Source organism: Symsagittifera roscoffensis, chromosome 2 (genome assembly GCF_963678635.1).
Source record: "Symsagittifera roscoffensis chromosome 2, txSymRosc1.1, whole genome shotgun sequence".
NCBI lineage: Eukaryota > Metazoa > Xenacoelomorpha > Acoela > Convolutidae > Symsagittifera > Symsagittifera roscoffensis.
The window spans coordinates 65,504,004-65,526,546 of record NC_087063.1 but is presented as its reverse complement, the minus strand read 5'-3'; the positions used below and the strand labels follow the sequence as shown (position 1 = coordinate 65,526,546).

Below are 22,543 nucleotides of genomic sequence, written 5' to 3'. Positions count from 1 at the left end.
CGTTCGCTTTTCATCGAACTTTCCCAGGCGTTTCATTTCAACGATGTTTGGTTGTACATCAACAATCTCTAGAATCTTCTTGACTTCCTCGTTTGTTGGGACAAGGTTCTCAGCTTTCGATTTTTGGGGATCTTCGGCAATCCCCTGTATTCGGATGCATTGATTGATGTTGTGATTTGTTCGATTTTGCTGTTCTTTTGGTACAGCATTCTTGTTGTTTCCTGTCAGAACAGTACTATATGTCTTTTCCACTTTCTCACAGGTGTTCCTCAGTGCTTCGTCAACTTTCTTCTCAACGATTTGAGTTAATCTGTTTTCCATGTTTAGAAGTTTTTCATTTATGTCTAATTCTTCCAGCTTTTCGGTCAGTTTGCTTTGTGTGAAGTTCCGAATGAACCGATCACGTACATTGTTTTCATGGCATGACGAACATAGCAGCATTGCCCGCGTTCCTAAATCTTTAATACCATTCACTGCAACTGGTGTTAAGCCTGTGCAGCTAGTGGTCAGATGAAGGTTAGCGCTACAAGCTACGCATTGATAAACAGGATCGTTCGGACCATTTTCTGCTTACATGACTTACAGTTTTTAGTCATGGTATTCCTTACCTGGACTCTGAGTCAGAGACTCGAGTAGTACCCAAGATTTGGATGTATTAAGAGTTGCCTTGGACTCTGAGTCAGGGATTCGAGGAGTACACAAGTTATGATTTTGGACTTAAGATTTATGGACTAGGGTTTCCCTTGGACTCTGAGTCAGAGGACTCAAGGAGTACACAAGATTTGGAAAGATGGACTTACAGTTATGGACTTAATATTTCCCTTGGACTCTGAGTCAGGGACTCGAGGAGTACACAAGGTTTGAAAAGACCGACTTTTAAAACAGGGGTACCGACCTATTGCTCGTTTTGTTTTGCTCGCCTTCTGCTCTTTGAAGGTTTCGGTTGTTTCGATCTCTGCCGTAGGATGAGATTAAGTCTTGGTTAATAGTGAAGAACTACAGCTAATGACCGGAGTTCTTGATCGTGCGATTGATGTAGCTTCTTGTACTTCGCTTTTATGGTGTTGTTTATTTGCTCTGTCTTTGTGAGAATATGTTTCGTTACGTCAATGACTGTGATGTTCAGTTCTAGCAGATGCTCGAATATATTTGTTGCTCCCCACCTATGGCAGTAGATGATAGCGTACAAATTGGGAATTGATCTCAGAACAGAGAGTGGTTCCCCGTCGTTGTTCTTATGATCGGTCATCGAGTTGTTAATTAGATCGTGCCACAGGACAATGTTCTTGTTGCAGTTTCGTGGGAGAGTGATGAAGTTGATCGCCTTTTTGTCGTAGAAGATGTTGCGGAAATTGAGACTGAGTCCAGAGTACGCGTAGACCTCTTTCCTCACTTCTCTATTTTCGTCCTCGTCCAAAGAATCAATTGCTTGGGCTAAGGAGCTGGCTCCAACAATTTGCAACAAGAGGTGATGATAATATTTGAGACAAGAGGCAACCACGGCTACCTCGAAATTCAATACTTATCTGAAACTATAGCACGGAGCACTCTACCGGTAGGATCAACACACACAAGATGGTAACTGGACACGAGAAAGCAATTCCGTTCTCATTTTCCATTCTAAATATGAAGGAAAAAGACAGTTCCGCATGCTTACGTTTAAATGAGATTGCTCAAATATTTTTAGTTTCGGAGATGTGAAATTTTCAAGTCTGATTAAAAGTGTTCAAAGAGCGTAAAAGTAATTAATTTAACAAATTTTGAATGGCCTATCTCTGTAGTGAAGCTTTGTCAGGATACTCTCAAGAGTTGCAAATACTGTTTCCACTTATGCCTCTTCAATATTCTGTAGTTCTAGAAAAATGACGTTTTTTGTGATTTTTCCAAAATATTCAGAAGACTTACCAATAAAAGGCTTAAAAGAAAAATGTTTTTAACCTTTATTGCGACCAAATGCGACTGCTCAATAGCTTTTAAACTTCGAGATTCGATGTTTTTTCCTGATAGTTTTTTAAAATTGTTTTTTAATTCATTTCTGTCGTTGTACTCGGAGGTGTTGCGAAACTTGACTCCAAATATAACGGCTCAAATCCTTTAAGAAATTTTTGCTAAAAAGTAAATTTCAAACGTTTTCGCAACTATGTGCATCGTCAGGATTTTTACAATAAACTACTCTAAATGACGATAAAACATCAATTTACAAATGTTATTTACAATAAATCACATACAATTTGGTTCTAAACCATCATGATAAAAAATTCAAATCCTTTAGTTTTTGGGATCTGACATTTATTATGATTTTTTCAGTTGTTTGTTGTGTAAATTTAGGCTCCCAATCTTGCGGTCAGGGTAAGCTCAGGGGTTGCAAATTTTTCCTCTGATTGTGACTGCTAAATTCTTTTTAGTTTCCAAGATACGGCAGTTTCATGGTTTTCAAAGTTAAATTTAAAAAAAAATTGAATTAAAAAACTTGAGTAAAAAACTTTGTTGTTGTAATTATGTATTTACCAACCCTGTATTTTCATCCATGCATCCATCTTTCCATCCATGCATCAGCCAACCTTCCACGCATCTATCCGGTCAACCCTTTCTCCATTGATCAATCCATCAGCTATCAATCCAGCCATCCGTCCGCTCAGCCTTCTAACCAGTCAGCCATCCATTCAGTCATTCAAGAACTTTTTACGTTCAAGATAAGAGCTGCCATTTTTCAGGGGCAGCTTTAGCTGAAGAGGGTCGCAGTTATATTTTTGATTGCCAGCTTCACTATTCTTCCACTTAAGTTTTTTCAACGTATTTTTTTGCATGTTTAATGAAAGAATTTTCGTCGCTTAAGCTAACTCGTTTATTGCCATCGTTAATTTTTTTTCTTTGTTTTCGCTTTGACTTCAGTGATTATTTCACCAAATATAAATTAATAACTCAATTGTTGGATGCTGTTAGGGTTCCCACATGGGTTGCGAATTTGGCTTCCAGTTTTTGAACTTTTTTTATTTCACGAGATGCGACAGTTCTTGTTTTTTTTCGACGTTTTTAGAAACTTAAAGTTCAAGGTTTCACATAACTTGAAAATCCAATATCTGTAGTAGTGCGCTGTCAGAGCAGACTCAGAGGTTGCAAATCTTGTTTTAAATATGTACCTTAACTGTCTTAACTTTCTCAGACCTTAACTGTCTGATAAAAAAAATGTATTTACAACTACCTTAACTGTCTGAGAAAAACTCTGCTCCTGTGGATCGTGTAACCCATATCAAAAACTCATGCCAGCTGAAAACTGAGGGGTTCACACCCTTGAGCCATGAGCCCTAAATGTTTTTAACCTTTATTGCGACCAAATGCGACTGCTCAATAGCTTTTAAACTCCGAGATTCGATGTTTTTTTTCTGATAGTTTTTTCAAATTGTTTTTAAATTCATTTCTGTCGTTGTACTCGGAGGTGTTGCGAAACTTGACTCCAAATATAACGGCTCAAATCCTTTAGTTTTTGGGATCTGACATTTATTATGATTTTTTCAGTTGTTTGTTGTGTAAATTTAGGCTCCCAATCTTGCGGTCAGGGTAAGCTCAGGGGTTGCAAATTTTTCCTCTGATTGTGACTGCTAAATTCTTTTTAGTTTCCAAGATACGGCAGTTTCATGGTTTTCAAAGTTAAATTAAAAAAAAAATTGAATTAAAAAACTTGAGTAAAAAACTTTGTTGTTGTAATTATGTATTTACCAACCCTGTATTTTCATCCATGCATCCATCTTTCCATCCATGCATCAGCCAACCTTCCACGCATCTATCCGGTCAACCCTTTCTCCATTGATCAATCCATCAGCTATCAATCCAGCCATCCGTCCGCTCAGCCTTCTAACCAGTCAGCCATCCATTCAGTCATTCAAGAACTTTTTACGTTCAAGATAAGAGCTGCCATTTTTCAGGGGCAGCTTTAGCTGAAGAGGGTCGCAGTTATATTTTTGATTGCCAGCTTCACTATTCTTCCACTTAAGTTTTTTCAACGTATTTTTTTGCATGTTTAATGAAAGAATTTTCGTCGCTTAAGCTAACTCGTTTATTGCCATCGTTAATTTTTTTTCTTTGTTTTCGCTTTGACTTCAGTGATTATTTCACCAAATATAAATTAATAACTCAATTGTTGGATGCTGTTAGGGTTCCCACATGGGTTGCGAATTTGGCTTCCACTTTTTGAACTTTTTTTAGTTTACGAGATGCGACAGTTCTTGTTTTTTTTTCGACGTTTTTAGAAACTTAAAGTTCAAGGTTTCACATAACTTGAAAATCCAATATCTGTAGTAGTGCGCTGTCAGAGCAGACTTAGAGGTTGCGAATCTTGTTTTTAATATGTACCTTAACTGTCTTTACTTTCTCAGACCTTGCTCCTGTGGATCGTTTAACCCATATCAAAAACTCATGCCAGCTGAAAACTGAGGGGTTCACACCCTTGAGCCATGAGCCCTAAAGTCTCTAATACTACTACTACTACTACTACTACTACTACTACTACTACTACTGAGTATTTGCTGTAAATCATTGACTGCATGTAGAACTCTCCCTGGGTCCCCCTCACAGTCCTTACAAGGTCATCTAACTTATTCCTAGAAAAAATGTTACCAAAAATTTGAAGCACAGTTTTAAATACACACGCTAATGTTTTAAATGCACTCAAAATTTAATAACAACCAAACTCATAAAGATATTCAGTTTTTCCTTTTATTGGGGTATCTATTTTAGTTAATGAGCAAAAATTTTGCAGATTCAGCAGAATCATTAAGAATAGCTTAGAATGGGGCTTACAAAAAAAATTCATAAAAGATTTTTTGTAGCCAATAAGGTCGGTCAGTTTTATCAAATCTACATCAGCGACCAAAATATTGAGGGCGCAAATAAATAAATTTTTTCATTTAATAAATCGTTCTTACCTAAGAGCAGAGTATCAGTGGTTTTTGGTACCCAGCCACATCAGATCGTTTCGTGAGTTCTTCTATATTTATGTCTACGCATACCAGTTTACCGTGGTGGTTGGGTTTTTCTGTAGCCAACGGCAAGGAAAAACGGAGCATCGACTACCAATAACAAATGGAACTGAATATTGGAAAAAGCAAAGTGCTATGTATAAAAGGAGAAACAGAAACTGACAGAACGACTGATACCAAACTTGGTACTGTAAACTCCCAGAAGGATCTAGGCGTGATAATGGCGAAAAGCCTCTCGTGGAGCATTCCAGTATCTCCGAGGAACAGCACCACGAGGCAGAGCAGCGATTTCGAACTCAGCAAAATCGCCTTCACAAAACAGATGAAAATTTTTGGATGAGAGCCCCTAAACTATTCAACATACTCCACAATCAATTCCGCGACAACCCGCCAAAGAAGCAACTGACAGAACGTTTTTTCAATTACTTCAAAAACAGCTACAATCAACTAGACACTTGCACTTGGCGTGTACTGTGCTCCTGTGGATCGTGCAACCCATATCAAAAACTCATGCCAGCTGAAAACTGAGGGGTTCACACCCTTGAGCCATGAGCCCTAAAGTCTCTACTACTACTACTACTACTGAATATTTGCTGCAAATCATTGGCTGCATGTAGAACTCTCCCTGGGTCGCCCTCACAGTCCTTACAAGGTCATCTAACTTATTCCTAGAAAAAATGTATTTATAACTACCTTAACTGTCGGAGAAAAACGATTAAATTTTTTTTGTCAATGTTAATTTTAAATTCCAAACGGGTTCTTCCGTTTAGTTACAAGCTGGATAGGGCAGTACCAGCTTTATAAAATTGCATATATCAGCAAACTGTATCATAGTATCAATGAAGTCATAAATCAGAATTAAATGCATCGTCCTAATGTTAATTTATCTTAACCGTCCTTCCTCTACAATAGCGCTTATAGAGTTGACAATAAATTGAATTTTGCGCAGCTATCTGCACCCCCTTATACATAGTATAGAGCTCCTGAGTATCAATTTTAATTAAATTTGAAAAAATATAAAGCATAGCTTAAACTTGCGCAAGCAAGGCAGGTCAGTTGGGTTGAACCAAAAGTTAAGATATTGACCGAGTGGCTTTATTTTTTTCAGTTATATGAACTAATTGCTGTATTTGCTCGTGTTTATTGTAATGCGTGACCACCTTCTCACAATTGGTTTATACCAGGCCATCTCTTTCACAAATGTACTACAGCTATTAATCGTTTTGTTTCATATTCAGGTAGCGATGATTTTAAAGGTCTTAATATTTCTCGGCTTTGCATCGTTGCTTCATTGTGCCTATTCAGCTGCACAATACCGATCTTACCTGAGAGCAGAGTATCATTCTTCCAATTTAGCAAATGTTAATCCGTTGCCTCCGATTGATACTGTTCTGCAAACCCTTCTAAGCTTCATAATTACACTCTACTGTGTTACTCAAATTGGAGCCGCTGGGTTCAAAGAAATAAGGGCCACAGCACAGTTCGAATCCAAAGGAATGGATTTCATTGCGAATCGGCCCAGTTTTCATACTTTTTGTCACAGGGGACAGACCTGGCTCAGACGAATTTAGCCAAGAACAGGTGGATCGAAACTTTCACTAGTAATTGAACTATTTACTTATTTTGAAAATTTCTAGCCCTTGTTTGCGTATTTGCTACATTGAATTATATTTTGTTGTCCTTTATTTAATACGTTTCCTTTTCAAATCATTTTTGTGGCAATGTAAATTGAAAAGTTTTTTTTTGTTCCGACCACTGAAAAAGGGTAGGAACTTTGTCTTCGGGCGTGATAATCTTTTCGTTTTCCAAGCTAAATCAGGTACCACAAGTAATAGTCGGAATGGGTCGAGTGATAAATCTTAAAGCCCTTTCAGTCGTTATTCGAGCAACATAAAAATATCAAAAATTTTTGTGTCGAGAAAAACCGTTTTGAAATTTTTGATTCTTAATCTAATTTCGAGCGAATAAAGCGAGCGATCAGGCTTATACTACTATGCTAATATTCAAGTTAAAAAGTGAAACTTAGTTAATTTAGTTTTCGAAATTAGTTAAGCACCTTATGAATATAGTTATAAAAATTAGTTTTAATCTTTTAAATTGTTTTGAATTAACCGTACAACTCTCCCCCTTTCAGACCTATCGTAAAGTTTCTCCCCTAGCCACGTCTTGATTTTGAAAATTGATTTCGTATAAAATATGCATTTAATATGATGGTTATTTTTTTTCGGCTAAGTTTCGCTTTGTTTTTCGATTTTGACGATGAGCTAGTTTGAAAGACGACTTGGAAGTTCTGTGCTTGCGGACAGACATTTGAATTTTTTGATGCTTTTTGTTCCGACCACTGAAAGTATGGAGGAATTTGTCTTCGTTTTTTTTTTGTTTTCTACGCAAGATAAGGTACCACAAAAACTTATGGGAATGGGTTGAGTGATCTGTTCTTTTGCGAGAGCAAGTGTTTTGTTATCGGGAACAAGACTTTTTCCTTTAACCTTTTTTCTTATATTCTTCCCTTATTTAATCGCTTGTTTTCTTTTAACACCTCTCAGTAACGCCTTCGGCGGCAACGCCGTTGCCTTTGCACCTTAAAATCTAAAATTCAAGTCTCAGCCGAACTTTTTTTTCTCAGTATGCATGCAATTGAAAAAAGATGCTTTCTGTTAACAATTGAATTGTCGGACTTTTGTTTGTCTGCTCAAGTTGTGTCGGCTAAGTTGCCATATCATGGATTTTGCTTGTGCTACAAGCAACTTTCATTGCAAGTGCTTGTCCTGTTCATTTGCCTTTACTTTTTAATCGTTTTTGCTAGCAGTTCTCTTCTATAGGTGGGAATGAATTATGGCGTGGGGTCTTTTTTGCAGCCGATTTTGACTTCCTCAAATATTTTGAACTCAAGCCATCCAAATCTTTTTATCAAAAAATAGTAAAACTCAGAATAACTTTATATAAACCGCGTCTTCCTTCAAAAGCGGAAAATTAAATAAAGAAAAGACGACACGTTTGTTTTCAAGGTCAGATAAATTGGAAAACGCTTTATATACAATTTAATAATGATAGCAATTGTGGATTTCGCGATTCGCAAAGGATCTATGAAAGGCTATCCAGCCTTTCTAAGAATAGTTCTTCTCACCTTTCTAAGGATATATTTCTTGAGCGAAGCTCTTTTTTTGCGACTGATGAGCGTTTTTATGACGCGTCTAGACTTTTCACATGGAACCTCTAATGTAGCCGAAATCGGTCAGGCTGTTGTAGACCTGAAACTAGGAGTCAAATAAGAGCTCGTCCTTTTACTTTACCATTGCCATGACAAGGGTTCGATTACTTTATCTGAGGATTGCAGAGTGAATGCCTTACCACTATACTAAGTGCCTAATTGCTAAGTGCCACAATTTGAGATATAACGTAGATATATTTTCAGGTGGAATGAATACTGTGCTTCGCCAAATCTCAAAAGCTACTACCTCGAGTAACAAAGATCTTGTGTCTCTGTATAAAAAATTGTACCGTCGCGGTGATTCTCTGAAGTTCACAGATAAAACTTTTTACAGAAAGTTTGTACGACGACAATTTGAAGCCAAGTTATTTACTGAAGATTCAGATTTTGCTTTCAAAAAAGCACATGTTTTCTTCGAAGAGAAAGTTGGAAAGTTTATTTAGTATCGAAAACTTTTCCTGTCGTTTTGATTTCGAGATTTTGAGTTTAGCAGTTATTGATCATTTGCTGCCCGGAAATTTACAGGAAAAAATATCGGACGACGGGGACGATGGTAAAAATCATAATATAAAACTGACTTGGACACAATTCAATCAAAATTGGACACGAATCAATCAAAATCACCCACCGTTTTGGTCGAAAATTTGCCGAGAATCAGTGAATAGCTCGATGGACTTCTATAAATTGGTAATTCAATAATATTTTGCTCAAGATTGGTAATTCAAGATCTTATTTTTTAGTGTGCAGATTTTTTTTCCAGTGACACAAAATTATTGTTGAGCCAAAAGAATAATTCAGTTGAGTCTTATGAATTTGGTAGCAATAAAGAGTTTCGAATGTATCATATTTTTCCTTAGGAAGTGGTTTCCATTATTCACTGCCAGAGCTTATGTGTTTCTACCACCTCGGGTCTGGAGGAACTTCGAAATAAGGTGTTTCTCTTTAAATTCAGGTTGCACAAATGAACGTCAGATAAGTCGTCACATGTCATGAACTGGGCGTGACATATCGTAATAACGCCCTTCAGTCATGATTCAAGCTGTAACAATTTGGAAAAAAACGGTCTGAAAATTTTGGCGCCAATTTAGAACGAAAAGTTGTTGCCAGCCGCGTTTAATGTAAGAGGCTTTTTTACAGGCTACTTAAGGTGTTCATCACAAAGCTTAAGCTCCTTAAGTCCTCCTCCCACACACACTTCATTTTGCAAAAAAAGACGACACAATATTAACAAAAAACGAATTAACCGGTAGTTTTTTCGTTTTCTTTCAGCTAAGATGATTGTGGTAAAAACTTTTTGTTTGTTTTTAGTTGTAACATGCGATTCTACGCCAAAACTACGGATCCTATCTCTGTTCAGATGCTGTCTAAGATCAGTGCCATTCTGTGCAAGTCATGTTCGAAAAGAATCCTACTGAAAGTGGACCCCAAGTCTCTCTCTTTCATCCTCAATGATCGCATGCTCCTCGGAGGACTCGCGATGTACTCGAAGATCAGAGCAAACAGTATTTTTGACGAGTATGCCGTACAAAGTAATGCATTATTTTGTTAGCTATATATACGGATATATGAGCGGCAGTAATTTAGTAGAAGCGCCAAGAAATCTTGTTATCAGGCTTTTTCTGGTGCTTTTTCTAGGTTACGGCACCAAATTTGTTTAGATAACAAGCTGTTCACCCTTCTGAACGCAACAAATTCGCTGATACCCGTTGCCCTGATATTGACGCGGCTTCTATTATGTTATGTTGCTTAGTTTATTGGTCATCCGTTTCTCGAGTTCTTTTACAACTAGTGCATTTTATTTTAGATGAAGAGACCCAAAATGTGATCGCGTTTGATTTTCCAATCGAGTTGTTTTCCAAATGTCTTCGAAATGGAAATTTCCAATCAGTGATCCACTCATTCAAAATGAAACTGGCCAAACGCGAAGACGGACACCCATGTATTAGAGTAGTAATTGACTCTCCAGGAGCTATCAATGGGCCCGATCGAATTATAAGTCACGAACTACCTGTCAATGTTTACAATAATAGTTTGATCTTGGCCGATGACGCAATAGTAGCTTGTCCTCATGAACCGAAGTGTGACGTTACGATCCTAGTCTCCTCGTTGCGAATTTTGAAAAACGTCATCGAAAGAATTCGTAATGTTGGACATGTGGTGACTTTAACATACAATCGATCAAATGGCTCTTTTCATTGTTCTATGAGCAACGATTTGGTATCTATCAAAACTCAGTTCGAAAAAGTCGAGTTGAAAAGTGATGAAAATATCACAGCAGGAGTATCGAGGGAGGTAAACAGAGAAGTTTCGGTGCCGATTGACGCGAATAAACTGCTTCGAGTTCTGTCTTCGCATGTTTTGAATCCAGCTAAAGTTCACTTGGGCCTGAAGCATGACACTTACGTCGTTTTGTCCGTCCAAATTGACGCTATTATGATGCAATACGTGCTGCCTTGTTTCTCTGTGTAATCTTGGAAAAGTTTTGATTCTATTTGATTGATTCGATGTCAATTGTATTTTGAAGTTTCGAAAGAAAACGTGTGTTCCTTCATCAAATTAAAGTATTGTTAGAAATCAAAAAACAAATAATTTGTCTAAATTTTTGCTTTTAATTGAAGAAAAGTTTGTGTGATATTGCGGAGCAAATTTATGTGACTCGAAATATCAAAGCTGGGTGATTTGCAGATGATAAATATAATAGACAGTTTTAAAATATATTCTGTTTTTTGTTTATGAGTTTGGTCGGAACATTCTGTGCTGCTTGCGCAGCCACCGGCTATCCTTGGTTACCCTTGGGATAAGCAGGGGTATTGCAATCCGGTACTAGACTTTACCGTAAATAACTTCGTCCACAAGATCTCCACTTCTAGAGGATCTTTCATCTTCTGACATGCTCAATTTCTTGAAATTTTGAATAAAAGTACTATCACATAAGTAATAATTAGTTCAAGTCCGTTTCAGGTTGTAATTATCTTCTAAAAAAAATTTCATTTTTTCAGCTTCGTATTTTCCGTCCAAGTTTTTGTCAGTTCATTTTCCGTTTTTTCAAACGCCATATATGTTTTATCTTGTAGGGTTTTATTGGTTTAGTTTTTAAGGCATGTGTTTTGTTCCAGTTTGAACAGTTTTTAATATAACTGAAAATTCAAAAATTTCTAAATTTACCATGTCTGAATTTGAGTTTTTGTTTCACTTTATTTCGTTTTTCTCAAATATTCAAAGTTTCAGTTTACATTACATCGACTTGTTTTGCTTAATTTTGAGGGCAAATATTTGCTTTTGGGATTATGTGTTTCAATTTGAAATTGTCGTAAAAACTTTTAAGTTTTCTGAATTTTTTTATGACAATTGTTTTGTTTCCATTTTTAAGGGCTGTTTATGAACGTTTTAAACATCTATTTTACAAGTTTCTAGTTGATGAGCGATAAAAAAAATGCCGGAAAAATTTAAAGGAAATGTAAAGACAGAAAAATAATTTTGTGATGACGGTGATGCTATTTGATCAATGACACTCGAAATTTGATTTTGAAAAATATCAGATTGTCATTAGATTTTGTCACTCTGAGCCTACTAAACTCTGTTGTTGTTAGCACCGAGGGGGAGCGTCCGGCATGCTCAAACAATTTCAGAAAATTCGCAGCTTCGGTCGGCCGAAGCCACAAGCCCAAGGGAGTCAAGGTAGTGGTGTTCTTGAAAAAGTTGAAAACGTGTAAAGTGGTGTATTGGGAAGTACAGCAGGGAATCTTCAGAGGGGACACATCAGGGGGTTTGAGAGAAAGTATTCTCGGGGTAGGTGCATTTGCAATTGCCTGCTCGACGCTTTTATTTCGACGTTGTTTTAATAGCGAATTGTAGGTTTGACGGGCGGATGTTTTGAGTCGGCTTGAGGTGATGGCGATAAAAATTAAACTGTTTGAGGCGATCCAAGATTAGAGGGTAAACTGAGCGGAAATTAGTTTATGATCGTGGGCAAAATTTATAGTTTTACACTCAGAGTGTAAGTGTACTGGAGCACTCACTTTTGTACAACCTGTTGTAGTGCGGAAAGCGGTGTTTTGAACTACTTGAACTGCTCAAAGACTTAAAACTGGCGGCATGTGACCTTGCTGGGCATGCGTTATCTAAATTTGGTCTGACCAAAGCCTTGTAGGTAACACGCTGTGTATTTTTTGACTGACCCCAATTTGTATCAGATAAGGCCTCAGATTCGCTATCATGCGCGAGGCTTTTAGTGAAGTTCACTTAAAGTGCTCTGCGAAGTTCAAGGATGGGGCAATGAGGACACCGAGTTTTTTAGGGTGCTTCTCCGTGGAAATGGCTTACCGTCCAGTCCTACTGTTGGGTCCGTGTTGAAATCCTTGCTCAACAAGAACAAAAGAGAGAAGGCTGGCGGAGCCTTTCGATGAGGAAAAAACAAGAGGTGTAACTTGGGTAAATCATTGTAACTTCGCTAAGTAGTTTGATAAGGTAGAAGAGGCTTTTTGAAAGTTGTTTCACGGACAAAGGGGCGAAATTTGTCTACGTATGATTGTAGTAAAACTTCAAGGGGGCGATAATGGCGCATCATGATAGTGAAAAGTAGATGAAGTTGGCGATAGGACTGAGCCTTGTGAGAAACCTGCACGTACAATCCTAGATGATGAAAGAGCATCCCTATAAAAGTGTTCTCGCTCGGCAACCACTCATGTAAATGATGGAGATCCAAAAGAGTTCGATGGCAGACCATGTGGAAAGCTTTCGATAAGTCTAGCGTGGCCAAAACTGTTCCTTTTGGTGGTCTTTGTTGTCGTATTCCATCACTGGTAAAAAAAAGTTTTTTACGGATGATGCCGTAGTGGTTGACTGCGTTGGGCCAAAGTCATGTTGATGGTCGGCTTTTGGTAGGTGTTTGGTTAGGGATGGGTTGATTTGGGATTTTTGAACTTTAACATTTGGGCTGTAAATTGTGATCGGGCGGTAGGATTCGGGCGGCCAAATATGGAAGATTTCAAAAGTGGTACTCCTCCCGAAACCTAATAAAGACTTTAAATTGTCAGATTTTACCACCCGGTCACAATTTTAAGCCCAGCTAATCTCTGTTAAAAGCTAATTGCTACCGGGCCAGTATGTTCAAGTTGAACTGTGGAGATACCGTCTGGGCCTAAGGCTTTTGACGGTTTCATCAATTTAAAACAGTTATTCACTTCGAGTGGTATATAGCTTAAAGAGTCAGTTCATCTAAGTTTGAGAGCTTTTCTGTGTTACTTTTTGAGCCTTGTTGCTTTTATGTTTTCTTAGCATGGTGTATTGAAAAATCGTTTGCTATGTCTTTGACCTTTAAAAGTTTTCTGTCATTAAACGGATAGGTTGGGTTCCTATCACAGATTTAGAACCATTAAACAATCGAACCCCTAATAAACTCTCTCGTTAAACGTTCTGTTGGATATATTTTTTTTGTAATGATAATTGCAGCAATCGCTATTACACATTAACATGCGACTCTTTGTTCTCATAATTCGCTCGTTGTTTTGAGCTTACAGCAGTTTCAGCTTTCGGCGAGATGCAGAAAATTAGTTAATCTTAAACTTATAATTGAAATAAAACCGGGCTCGAGTTAGAAGCGTTTTAATAACATGTTTATTTTTTGTTCCGACCATTTCACTTAGTCTATGGAAGACACAATGGGACAGGTTGTAATTTTTTTTCCAGCCGTTTTTACGCTCTGAAAAAAGGCTTGTTGGGGTAAAGTGTGGTATTATACTAAAACCTTTCGATTCGTATTCTAACAAATCTCAGTGTCGAGAAAAACTGGTCTACATTTTTCCGGGATTTGAGACCTAATTAGACAACCTGCTCAACGGCTGACCTTCAAATTTTGTTCTATAACAGTTTAAAAGTTGTTGCAGCTTTAAAGTCTCCTATCAATCTTCTTAACAATTACTCTACCTTTCTCTTTCAAGAAAGGGAAGGGGACTAATTGATTTGTTGATTTAACTAAGTTGAATTTTCGACCAATCAGAATGCAGCAAAGTTTGAATTATAAATAGAACGCTCTTCTTGTAAATTACTGATTTTATTTATTGGGCTGGCCATTCTGGGTGCCGGACATAAAGCCGACGGGACTTGAAGCCGAATTGTAAAATTAGGGACTTGGAGCCGAATTTTTTTTCATTAAGTCATGAAATATGATTAATTTGATTAATCTTTCTCCAGTTATTATTGGCGTTTTCAAAAAATTTAAGCATCCGAATGATGTTAAGGAAAGTTGAAAAATAAATCATGACTGAAGGCGATTTTCTTGTTTATAAGCTATGCATTTCAAAAACCGGCTGATATTATTAACGGATGCCAATCCCAAGTGATTCATTGTCATGAATAAAGCTTATTATGGACTAAACTTGCCTACAATTTTGAAAAGCAACGTTTTACATATAAAAAAGTAGTGGCTTGAGGTGCTTGTAAAGTTTATATTTCGGCCTGAAGTCCCTTCGGCTTGAAGTCCCGTCGGCTTGTTGTCCTAGACCCGCCATTCTTTGGTAAATACCATATGAAGGATTGTTAAGTAGATCCAAAATCAACATTTCAATTTGTTTTGGTTTTTATTTTGTTTTGTTTTTCGTAAACAAATTTTGTCGGAACATTCGAAGCGACTTGCAGGGTGGCCAGTCAATAAGCAGAATGGTCTAAGAGCAGAATGGGTCCAAGAGCAGAAAATAGAAAAATATCAATTTCTATAAGCTAATCGGTAAATTAATTATCAGAAACGTAAATAATAGCAAAGGAACGAACATTTCATGCATAATTTGAGCAATTTAATCAAGAATTTAAAAAAAAAATTTAATCAAATAAACTAAATGAAATTAGTCAATTCATGCATAATTTATTCGTTTTCTTGGTTCTTTTTGACGATTCTATTAATTGTTTTATCAATTAGCCCGTATAAACCAATATAAGTCAATATTTTTCTGTTTTTCTGCTCTTGGACCCATTCTCCACTTGGACCATCTGCTTATTGCTCCGCCTCCGACTTGCACATCAACGGTCGATATTTTTTATTTATAGCGCTTATCTTAGCAATTTTTGAGTACAAATTGTATGTTGAGTGTAATATTGATAATGAAAAGCTTTTCTTTTCTATAATTAGCAGTTTTGAATTGTGATTATATATAACGGTGCGTATTCATAGGTTCCAAAATGAAAAATCAGTCCCATAGGTTCCAAAATAAAATAGCAGTCGCATAAGTTCGAAATCTTTTCAATTGGTCAAAAGAATAAATTAGCCGATTCTCGGTTTAAGGTCGCCGGTGGGCGCGCGTCGCCGCTTAGCGGCGATAACCGGCTCTAAATTTCGTATAGAGTCCTACCCTTTGGTGGCAAGCTCGCAACACGTTGGCGCGGCTGCGGCGGTCACTATTCTGCAGCTTGAGTTTATGCTGGTTGAACAGTAAACAATCAATCCATAAATTCGTTGTCTCAAATTTCAATCAGAATTCAAGAAGATTTTTTTTGCGAACTTATGCGACTGATATTTTATTTTGGAACCTATGAATATTGGAACTTATGGGAATTCACCATATGTAACAGCATTGACGATACCATGCTGCTGAGTTCGGTTTTATTACGTCCAAATTACCAAACTGTTCGCTACCAAAACTGACCATTGTTTTTTGCAGTACTTTGCACGACTTTCAAGTTTTCTTCCAATTTTAGATTGACTTGATTAATTCGTGATATGATCCTTGCCCCTTTTGTTGCCCTAAATCTAGAAGTCAAATTTCTATTTTTGATATTCCTCGAAGTAGTACAGTCGAACTCGGCTGTAATCGTTTTGAACGACTGCTATTTGACTGGTGGTTTCGAATTAAGTAGTGAGCCTGTCGTCATCTAATCTGACCTGACCCGGCACCTTGCCTTTTTCTTCAAAATGAGCACTGCTCCGTCCGACGTACGAAATTCTGGGGAGGAATGGCGTACTCCATGTGGTGTTCCTACTCTGTCTAATTCACAGAAAAGGATTTCTACAAGTAAGTTCACATGTTTACAGAGTTTAATCCCGCCTGCGAAAGCTCGAGTCCGTTGGTGTAATATCACAATCAGTTGAAAAAATCTAAATTGCAGAGTTTATTTTACAGGTCTTCCGGACATGTCTGTTTGCACTGCAGCAACAGACATAGTCTACTCGTCACAGCCAGTCTTGCAGAGGACCGATGCTAGGCCTAGCTTCGACAAAGAAATAGGAAAACTTATCGAAAATCGGGCTTACACAGGTGCAGAGTTTAATTTAAATTTGTTTGTTACACCTCAAATCTGACATTTGTGTCGTTATAAGGCGTAAACGGAAGTGGATATCAAGAGACATCAGTAATGAATACGCCAACCAACCTCACTCGAGATAACAGCCGAGAAGGTAAAAGTTACAAGCCTTATTTGTGTTCATCACGTCTGAAAACTAAATTCTCATTCTTGATTCAATTTAAATTTCAAAATTGAATTCAATTTCAATATTAGTTCGACTGTTTTTTTTCACAGGTTTCGTAATCGATGAGTTGTGCGTGATGAAAAACTGCGACCCCTTCTTTGACCAAATCACATCTCATGTGATTCAGATTGAGGTGGTGTGGATTGACCCGGATGGACCTATACAGGAGCAAGGAACAATGAACAGTTCGCCCTCCAGTAATGATTATTTGGCCGGAAAACAGGAACAGGGAGAACTTCAGCAGAATCCAAATCAAAGCTCCACGGCTGATGAGCGTCTCCCGCGAGATGAAGACGCCAACCAAGTTGTCGAAGACGCCGTGCCACATAGACGCGAAGTCGTTGACTTGAACAGTTGGTGAAGAGCTACGCTAAGGATTTTCGTACAATCTGCCCCCCCCCCCCCCTAACTGATCTGTAGAATGCCCTCTCCAAGCATGTATTAATTCTGTAAAATAATTCTGTATAAAATATGCATTTCATACAAACGCGCGAATAAAAATTGGTTTTCACATTTTTTATTCGAGATTTCATTTGTATGCAGTTAATTACTAATTTGATGTTTTAATTCAGTTTTCTGTAGTAATACGGTTAAGTCTGAACGAATCCATATTTTCTCCCCCTTAAATCGATTGGAGGAGGGGGTAATTGTACGGTTGATCCTTGGCTAAAAAAGAACAGCCTGAAAAAAGGTTATCTATTCTATCATATATCCATATCCCATATATCCAACTAACAGAAAGAAATGACTAATGATTGAATATATTATCTTGTATATAAAACTAAATTGAATTAAAAAAATTTTGACACTTGTAAAACAATATGTTAATACCGTATGAATAAGGCAGCTAGACACAAATCATAAAAATTTTATGTGAAGCGATATTCTTTACAATGAGTGTCTATATATCAGCTTAGATTTGATCAGATTGGTTGTCAAAGAGTGCAAAATTAGTGTACAAATGATGTTGTTAATGTTTTGAACAAGCGAAGCAATTTGCTACTAATATGTGACAACTTTGTCAATGCTTGCATCTTATGGCTCTATAAGATGAAACACAGTGGATCGATCTGCCTCTGGTCTTGTTATTTCTGCCAAGCTTAAGTCAGTTCCGCCTTTTGTTACTCCAACGACTCAAGAGTCGAGAACAATCGGTCTGAATATTTTTGGTACTCAGAAAATGTTGAGTTCAGATTACTAGCTTAATGATTGTCAAGAATTATGCCAGAGAAGAGCTATAGTTTTTGTTTTTCACTTACATTGTTCCTGAATTGAGGCATCCTATTTTGTCTATGCAGTGCTCTGCCACTTGCTAAATGTATTACTTTGTACTTAAAATAGCGTGTGAGGGGTACTTAAAATAGCGTGTGAGGGGAGGAAAAATATATCCAAACAATTCAAATTTTTTAAGCGAACACTACTTTATGCAGCTTAAAAGACAGTCGTAAAGTTCATGGCTTCGCCCTAATACGAGCAGTCTTGTTATATTTCGCAATAGCAATTGTGTTGAAACAGGCTCCTAGACTTTTTGCCATAAAGAAATTTGTCAGGGCTCATCTCCTGGTCTCTGCTCTGGAAAATACTGCAATATTGAGCATGTTAGCAGTTTAAATATATCCTATTTACACGAGCGTAGCGTAGTGTGATAGTACAATGCAACTTTTTTTTCTAACCTAACAACCAAAGTGGCAAATAAATGTGCTACTTTTGTTGACACTTTTCAAACCGTTGGCTGTATTAGCAGTATATTGCCAAGTGCTTTGACTTTTGATTAGTAATAAGCTAACACAGTTGATGCTTTTTCATTTTATCAATTGAACTGTAAACGGTATTTCTTAAAACAGTAATACTTTAAATAGCTTTGCAGAAAGTTTCCAACTAGATTTACTACGCGAGATTTTTGAAATTCATTATTTAATCGCAATCTATTATATATTTAAATTGCGGGCTTCACTATCTCGCCATATTTAAGCTTTCAACGTATTATTTTTGCATGCTCAACGAAAGAATTTTTTCATGCTTAAGCTATATCGTATATTGCAATGGTTAAAATTTTTTTTCGATATTCCTGTTTTTTCACCAAGTTTAAAATTAACAACCCATTAGTGAAATACTGTCAGGCTTCTCCAGGCGTTGCGGTTTTTTCCTCCAATTATGAATACCCAAATACACCCAGTTAATGAAATACGACGATTTTTAGGACTTTTTCAAAAAATTTCAGAAAAATAAACTTTAAAAAGTTCACAAAGTGTGATCATCTCAACCATGTAGTTGGGCGCTGTCAGAGTACTCTCAGAAATTGCGAATCTCGTCTCCAAATTTGACTGCTCTAAATCTTGCCTCCAATTTTCGAGGTATGACGTGTTTTATTATTTCTTTTAATTTTTCAGAAAACTTTTTAAAACTTCAAAAGTTCTTGAAGATTTTAAAACTTCAAAAGAATTGGATTTCTTTACCTTGTAGTTGGGTACTGTGAGGGTACTATCAGGAGTTCCAAATTGCAGATCTTGTCTTCAAATGCGACTGCCCAAATGTTCTTAGTTAACGAGATATGACGTTCTTATATGTTTTTCATTTTAAAATTGTTCAAAGAACTTAGCTATAAAAAATTAAACAAAGTTTGAAGTTTCCATTTTTATAGTGAGGCTCTGTCAGATTACTCCCAGGAATTGCGAATTTAGCCGCCAAACTTGACTGTTCAAATCTTTGTAGTTTTCGAGACAAGTTTTTTCTGATTTTTTCTAAAAATTTTTGAGAAAACTCAAATTTTAATTTTCAAATTTGAAATTCCAAACCTTTAGTTGGGGGGGGGGGGGGGGGGGGTATTGCTCCAAATTTGACTGCTCAAATCTTTTTAGTTTTCCAGGTGTGACCTTTTTTGTGATTTTTGTGATATTCAAAAAATTTTCAGAAAACTGAAGTTTATGTTTTTTTTTTAATTTTGAAATTTCGAACTCTGTAGTTTGAGTCTGTCCGAGAACTCACAGGAGGTTACAAATCTTGCGTCCAAATGCGACTGATCAATTGCTTTTAGTTTCCGAGATATGACGTTTTTAATTCATTATAAACTTAGCTATAAAAAATGTCGCAAAATTTTATGTTTTTTCAAAGTTTGGATTAAAAATATGATTAAAAAACTTTTAAATTTGAAATTACCAACCCTGTAATTGGTTGCTGTTAGAGGACAATCAAAGAATGCAAATGTTTTTTTTCCAATAAATGCGGTTTTTTTATGAGTTGTTGAAAATTCGAAGCACCGGAGGTGCGTTACGCGCTAGTTTGGTTTAATACATTCTAATTTATTACATGAAACGTTAGTGTGGTTGCCTATAGTTTTTTAAATTCCAAATTATTAAATGCAGAGTTTTGTATATTTTAAAACTCCTGAACTTTTGCGCTTTCTCGCACGTGGGACATAATTATTCATTCTTGTTTTTTTTCGACTTGAAGGTTTTCTAATCAGGCAATTTCGGCTTTCTAATCTCTTCATAATTTTTCTTCCGTTGCTAATTTCAGTTCTGTGAAATTAACTTTTTCAATTCAAGCTATTTTTATTTTTTTTCACCATTTTGAGATATTTCTAATTTGACAGAAATCAATCATGTATTTTTTCAGGCACTGTATCCAACTCTTTTTTTATTTCACTAGTAATCGGGATTTTTCGCGTACTAATTTCAGTTCTGTGAAATTAACTTTTTCAATTCAAGCTATTTTTATTTTTTTTCACCATTTTGAGATATTTCTAATTTGACAGAAATCAATCATGTATTTTTTCAGGCACTGTATCCAACTCTTTTTTTATTTCACTAGTAATCGGGATTTTTCGCGTAAACAACTTTTCGTGCAAATCGGTTTGAATGGAATGTTGCTATATTTCGAAACCTCAGTACTTTTAAAGTCCTACCTCCTTGTCTAGAGGTAAAATGCGTGCTTTGAAAGCCAAAATTTTGGGGATCGAAGCATGGCCAGAACTTCTTTTTCGTTTTTTCTTTTTCGATATTTCTTTGTCTGTTCGATATTTCTTTTTCTGGGAAGGGTCCAAAATTTGAATTGTAATACTATCTTTTGTCTCTGCTTATTTGTTGGTTGCCGGCTGACTTTCCAAAGCATTGTTTTTTGATCGTGTGTAGTTTTTAGCGCGTCATTCTTAACTTAGTAAAGATTTAGGTTTTTAAGTTTCAGCTTTCAAGATTTTTTCGGTTTCGTTTATAGTTATTGCGTTTTTGTTTCAAATTCACTCTTGGCTTTAATAGTTTTGGCGTATGTAAAATTAGTTTTTTTGCCTCCTTATGAACCTTTTGAAGCTCAAGAAGTTTTATCAGCTCCCCGGGAAGCTAGTTTTTAGTTTCTTAAGTCAGTTTTTTGCCTGAGGTTTTGCTGTGTAGCATGCAATGGCGTTTATCGCTGTTTAGTTTTTCATGTGTCGATGAACGAAATGTAGGCTTTGATTTTTTTTTCTGGAAAATTTCATAAAATTTGTTCTTGAGTTTTCGCTGTTTGACTTTTAGTTATTTCTTCCTATTTTTTTGAAGTCTCCACAGCCTTGGTGCAATTTCATCTGAGCGATTGAAATATTGCACCTTTAGATCTTTTCTGAGTATATGATTTCTCAATTTTGTATGTTTAATATGCAATTCGTTGTCGGGTTTTGACTCTACAGAGACGCGTGTCTCCTTCATGCGACAGAGGAAATTACTCTACTTTTCTAGCGGCCAGAATTGTCGAGGAGTCATATCTTTTATCATCCAACAGGTTCTCCTTTCTTGATGCTGCAGTCCTTTTTGTCCATTTTTGTCGTGACATCAAAGAGTCGTGACATCTAACAGTAAGACATCTAACAGTCGAGCCGTTACAAGGTTAACTTTTATTCTTTAAAAAGCCAGGTTGGTTCGTTGTAGATTAACATAAGGACTACATAAGCGCTGCATACGAATCTGCTTAAGCACTGCAGTAGTTCGCAGTTATAGCAAAAAGTCGTTTTTCAACACTTTAACTCTGGCATACAGTCCGTAAAACCAATAAAGAGTGCTGTATTTACAGTCAACGGATAATTTTTCTCTCTTTGAATCGATTCTGTGATCGTCACTTATTCATCGAAATATTTTTTCTGACTAACCAGTAAACTCAGATGTTCACATGACTGTGGGCACATAGGTTTGATAAGTTTTTTACTGCATGTTGTTTGCAACATAGTGACTCAAATTTTCGGACGATTTTTCAACTCCGATTTTTTCTCGAATAATGATTCAAATAAAGCTTTCAGAATGCACTGGTTTTCTGATCGGCGAGATTATTCATGTGCAGGGTCGTTAGTTTTTTTTAATGGACTCTCGGGAGAACTTCACTGCTGGGTGTTTGATGCGGAGTGTTGATACAGATTGAATTGGAAACTTAGATCTTCGACTGTCCAGTACTTCTTATGAAAATTCAGTTTTGCTGATTGAAGTACGCAATGATTGAAGATTGTGAAATTCGATTGTGTAGCTTTGTCAGATTTAGAGAGCCAAAGAGTCCGCTCTGAAAGCTGTCCTCTCGATTATTACACCGAGATTAAAGCAAACTATGCCATGGTGCTTTTTTGTTTATGAGCACACGAAAGAATCTAGCTCCTGGATTTTCAAGGAAAGGTCTCAGTTCCAAGTGTTGTTTTCCAACTTGGTTTTTTGTCGACTGTGTTTTCTAGTCGTTGTTTACACAAGCAAAGCTTGTGGGATAGGATCAGCTCTTTTTTTCTAACCAAGTCGCAAATATTAGTGTTTATTTTGAAAGTGTTCATTTTGATCAATAAGGCTAAGGATATTAACACAGACGTTTATATCAGAAATAGCAGTGTTACTTCAAGGTATCATTGATCTGTTGCGTAGAGGTAGGAAAAAGACCCGCAACAAAATAAGAGGG

The 22,543-nt window shown here is 36.7% G+C and overlaps 4 protein-coding genes across 5 annotated transcripts in view; 3 read left to right on the top strand and 1 right to left on the bottom strand.

Annotated features, from left to right (window-relative positions):
- Positions 1 to 22,543, top strand: part of LOC134840173 (very long chain fatty acid elongase 2-like) — a 392,967-nt gene that overhangs the window by 23,637 nt on the left and 346,787 nt on the right. The gene's annotated exons all lie outside the window — the stretch shown is intronic.
- LOC134840172 (ribose-phosphate pyrophosphokinase 1-like) overlaps positions 1 to 22,543 on the bottom strand; it is a 355,756-nt gene that overhangs the window by 95,245 nt on the left and 237,968 nt on the right. The window lies entirely within an intron of this gene.
- LOC134839109 (checkpoint protein HUS1-like) lies at positions 8,627 to 10,902 on the top strand. Of its 2 annotated transcripts, XM_063854546.1 has the most exons (4): positions 8,627 to 8,874; positions 9,045 to 9,119; positions 9,496 to 9,716; positions 9,992 to 10,902. In XM_063854546.1, the coding sequence occupies exons 3-4, from the start codon at positions 9,503 to 9,505 to the stop codon at positions 10,654 to 10,656; spliced, it is 879 nt and encodes a 292-aa protein (XP_063710616.1). In that variant the 5' UTR covers positions 8,627 to 8,874; positions 9,045 to 9,119; positions 9,496 to 9,502; the 3' UTR covers positions 10,657 to 10,902. The 2 variants fall into 2 exon arrangements, with proteins under 2 accessions (XP_063710616.1, XP_063710614.1); XM_063854544.1 differs by lacking the exon at positions 9,045 to 9,119.
- Positions 15,880 to 18,067, top strand: LOC134840176 (uncharacterized). Its single transcript, XM_063855889.1, has 4 exons — positions 15,880 to 16,190; positions 16,299 to 16,433; positions 16,496 to 16,573; positions 16,696 to 18,067. The coding sequence occupies exons 1-4, from the start codon at positions 16,091 to 16,093 to the stop codon at positions 17,004 to 17,006; spliced, it is 624 nt and encodes a 207-aa protein (XP_063711959.1). The 5' UTR covers positions 15,880 to 16,090; the 3' UTR covers positions 17,007 to 18,067.

Coding starts and splice junctions, on each gene's coding strand:
- LOC134840176 (XM_063855889.1), top strand. CDS start 16,091: ATGAGCACTGCTCCGTCCGACGTACGAAATTCTGGGGAGGAATGGCGT. Junction 16,191..16,298: donor ACAGAAAAGGATTTCTACAA/GTAAGTTCACAT, acceptor TTTATTTTACAG/GTCTTCCGGACATGTCTGTT. Junction 16,434..16,495: donor CGAAAATCGGGCTTACACAG/GTGCAGAGTTTA, acceptor TGTCGTTATAAG/GCGTAAACGGAAGTGGATAT.
- LOC134839109 (XM_063854544.1), top strand. CDS start 9,503: ATGCGATTCTACGCCAAAACTACGGATCCTATCTCTGTTCAGATGCTG. Junction 9,717..9,991: donor TGACGAGTATGCCGTACAAA/GTAATGCATTAT, acceptor ATTTTATTTTAG/ATGAAGAGACCCAAAATGTG.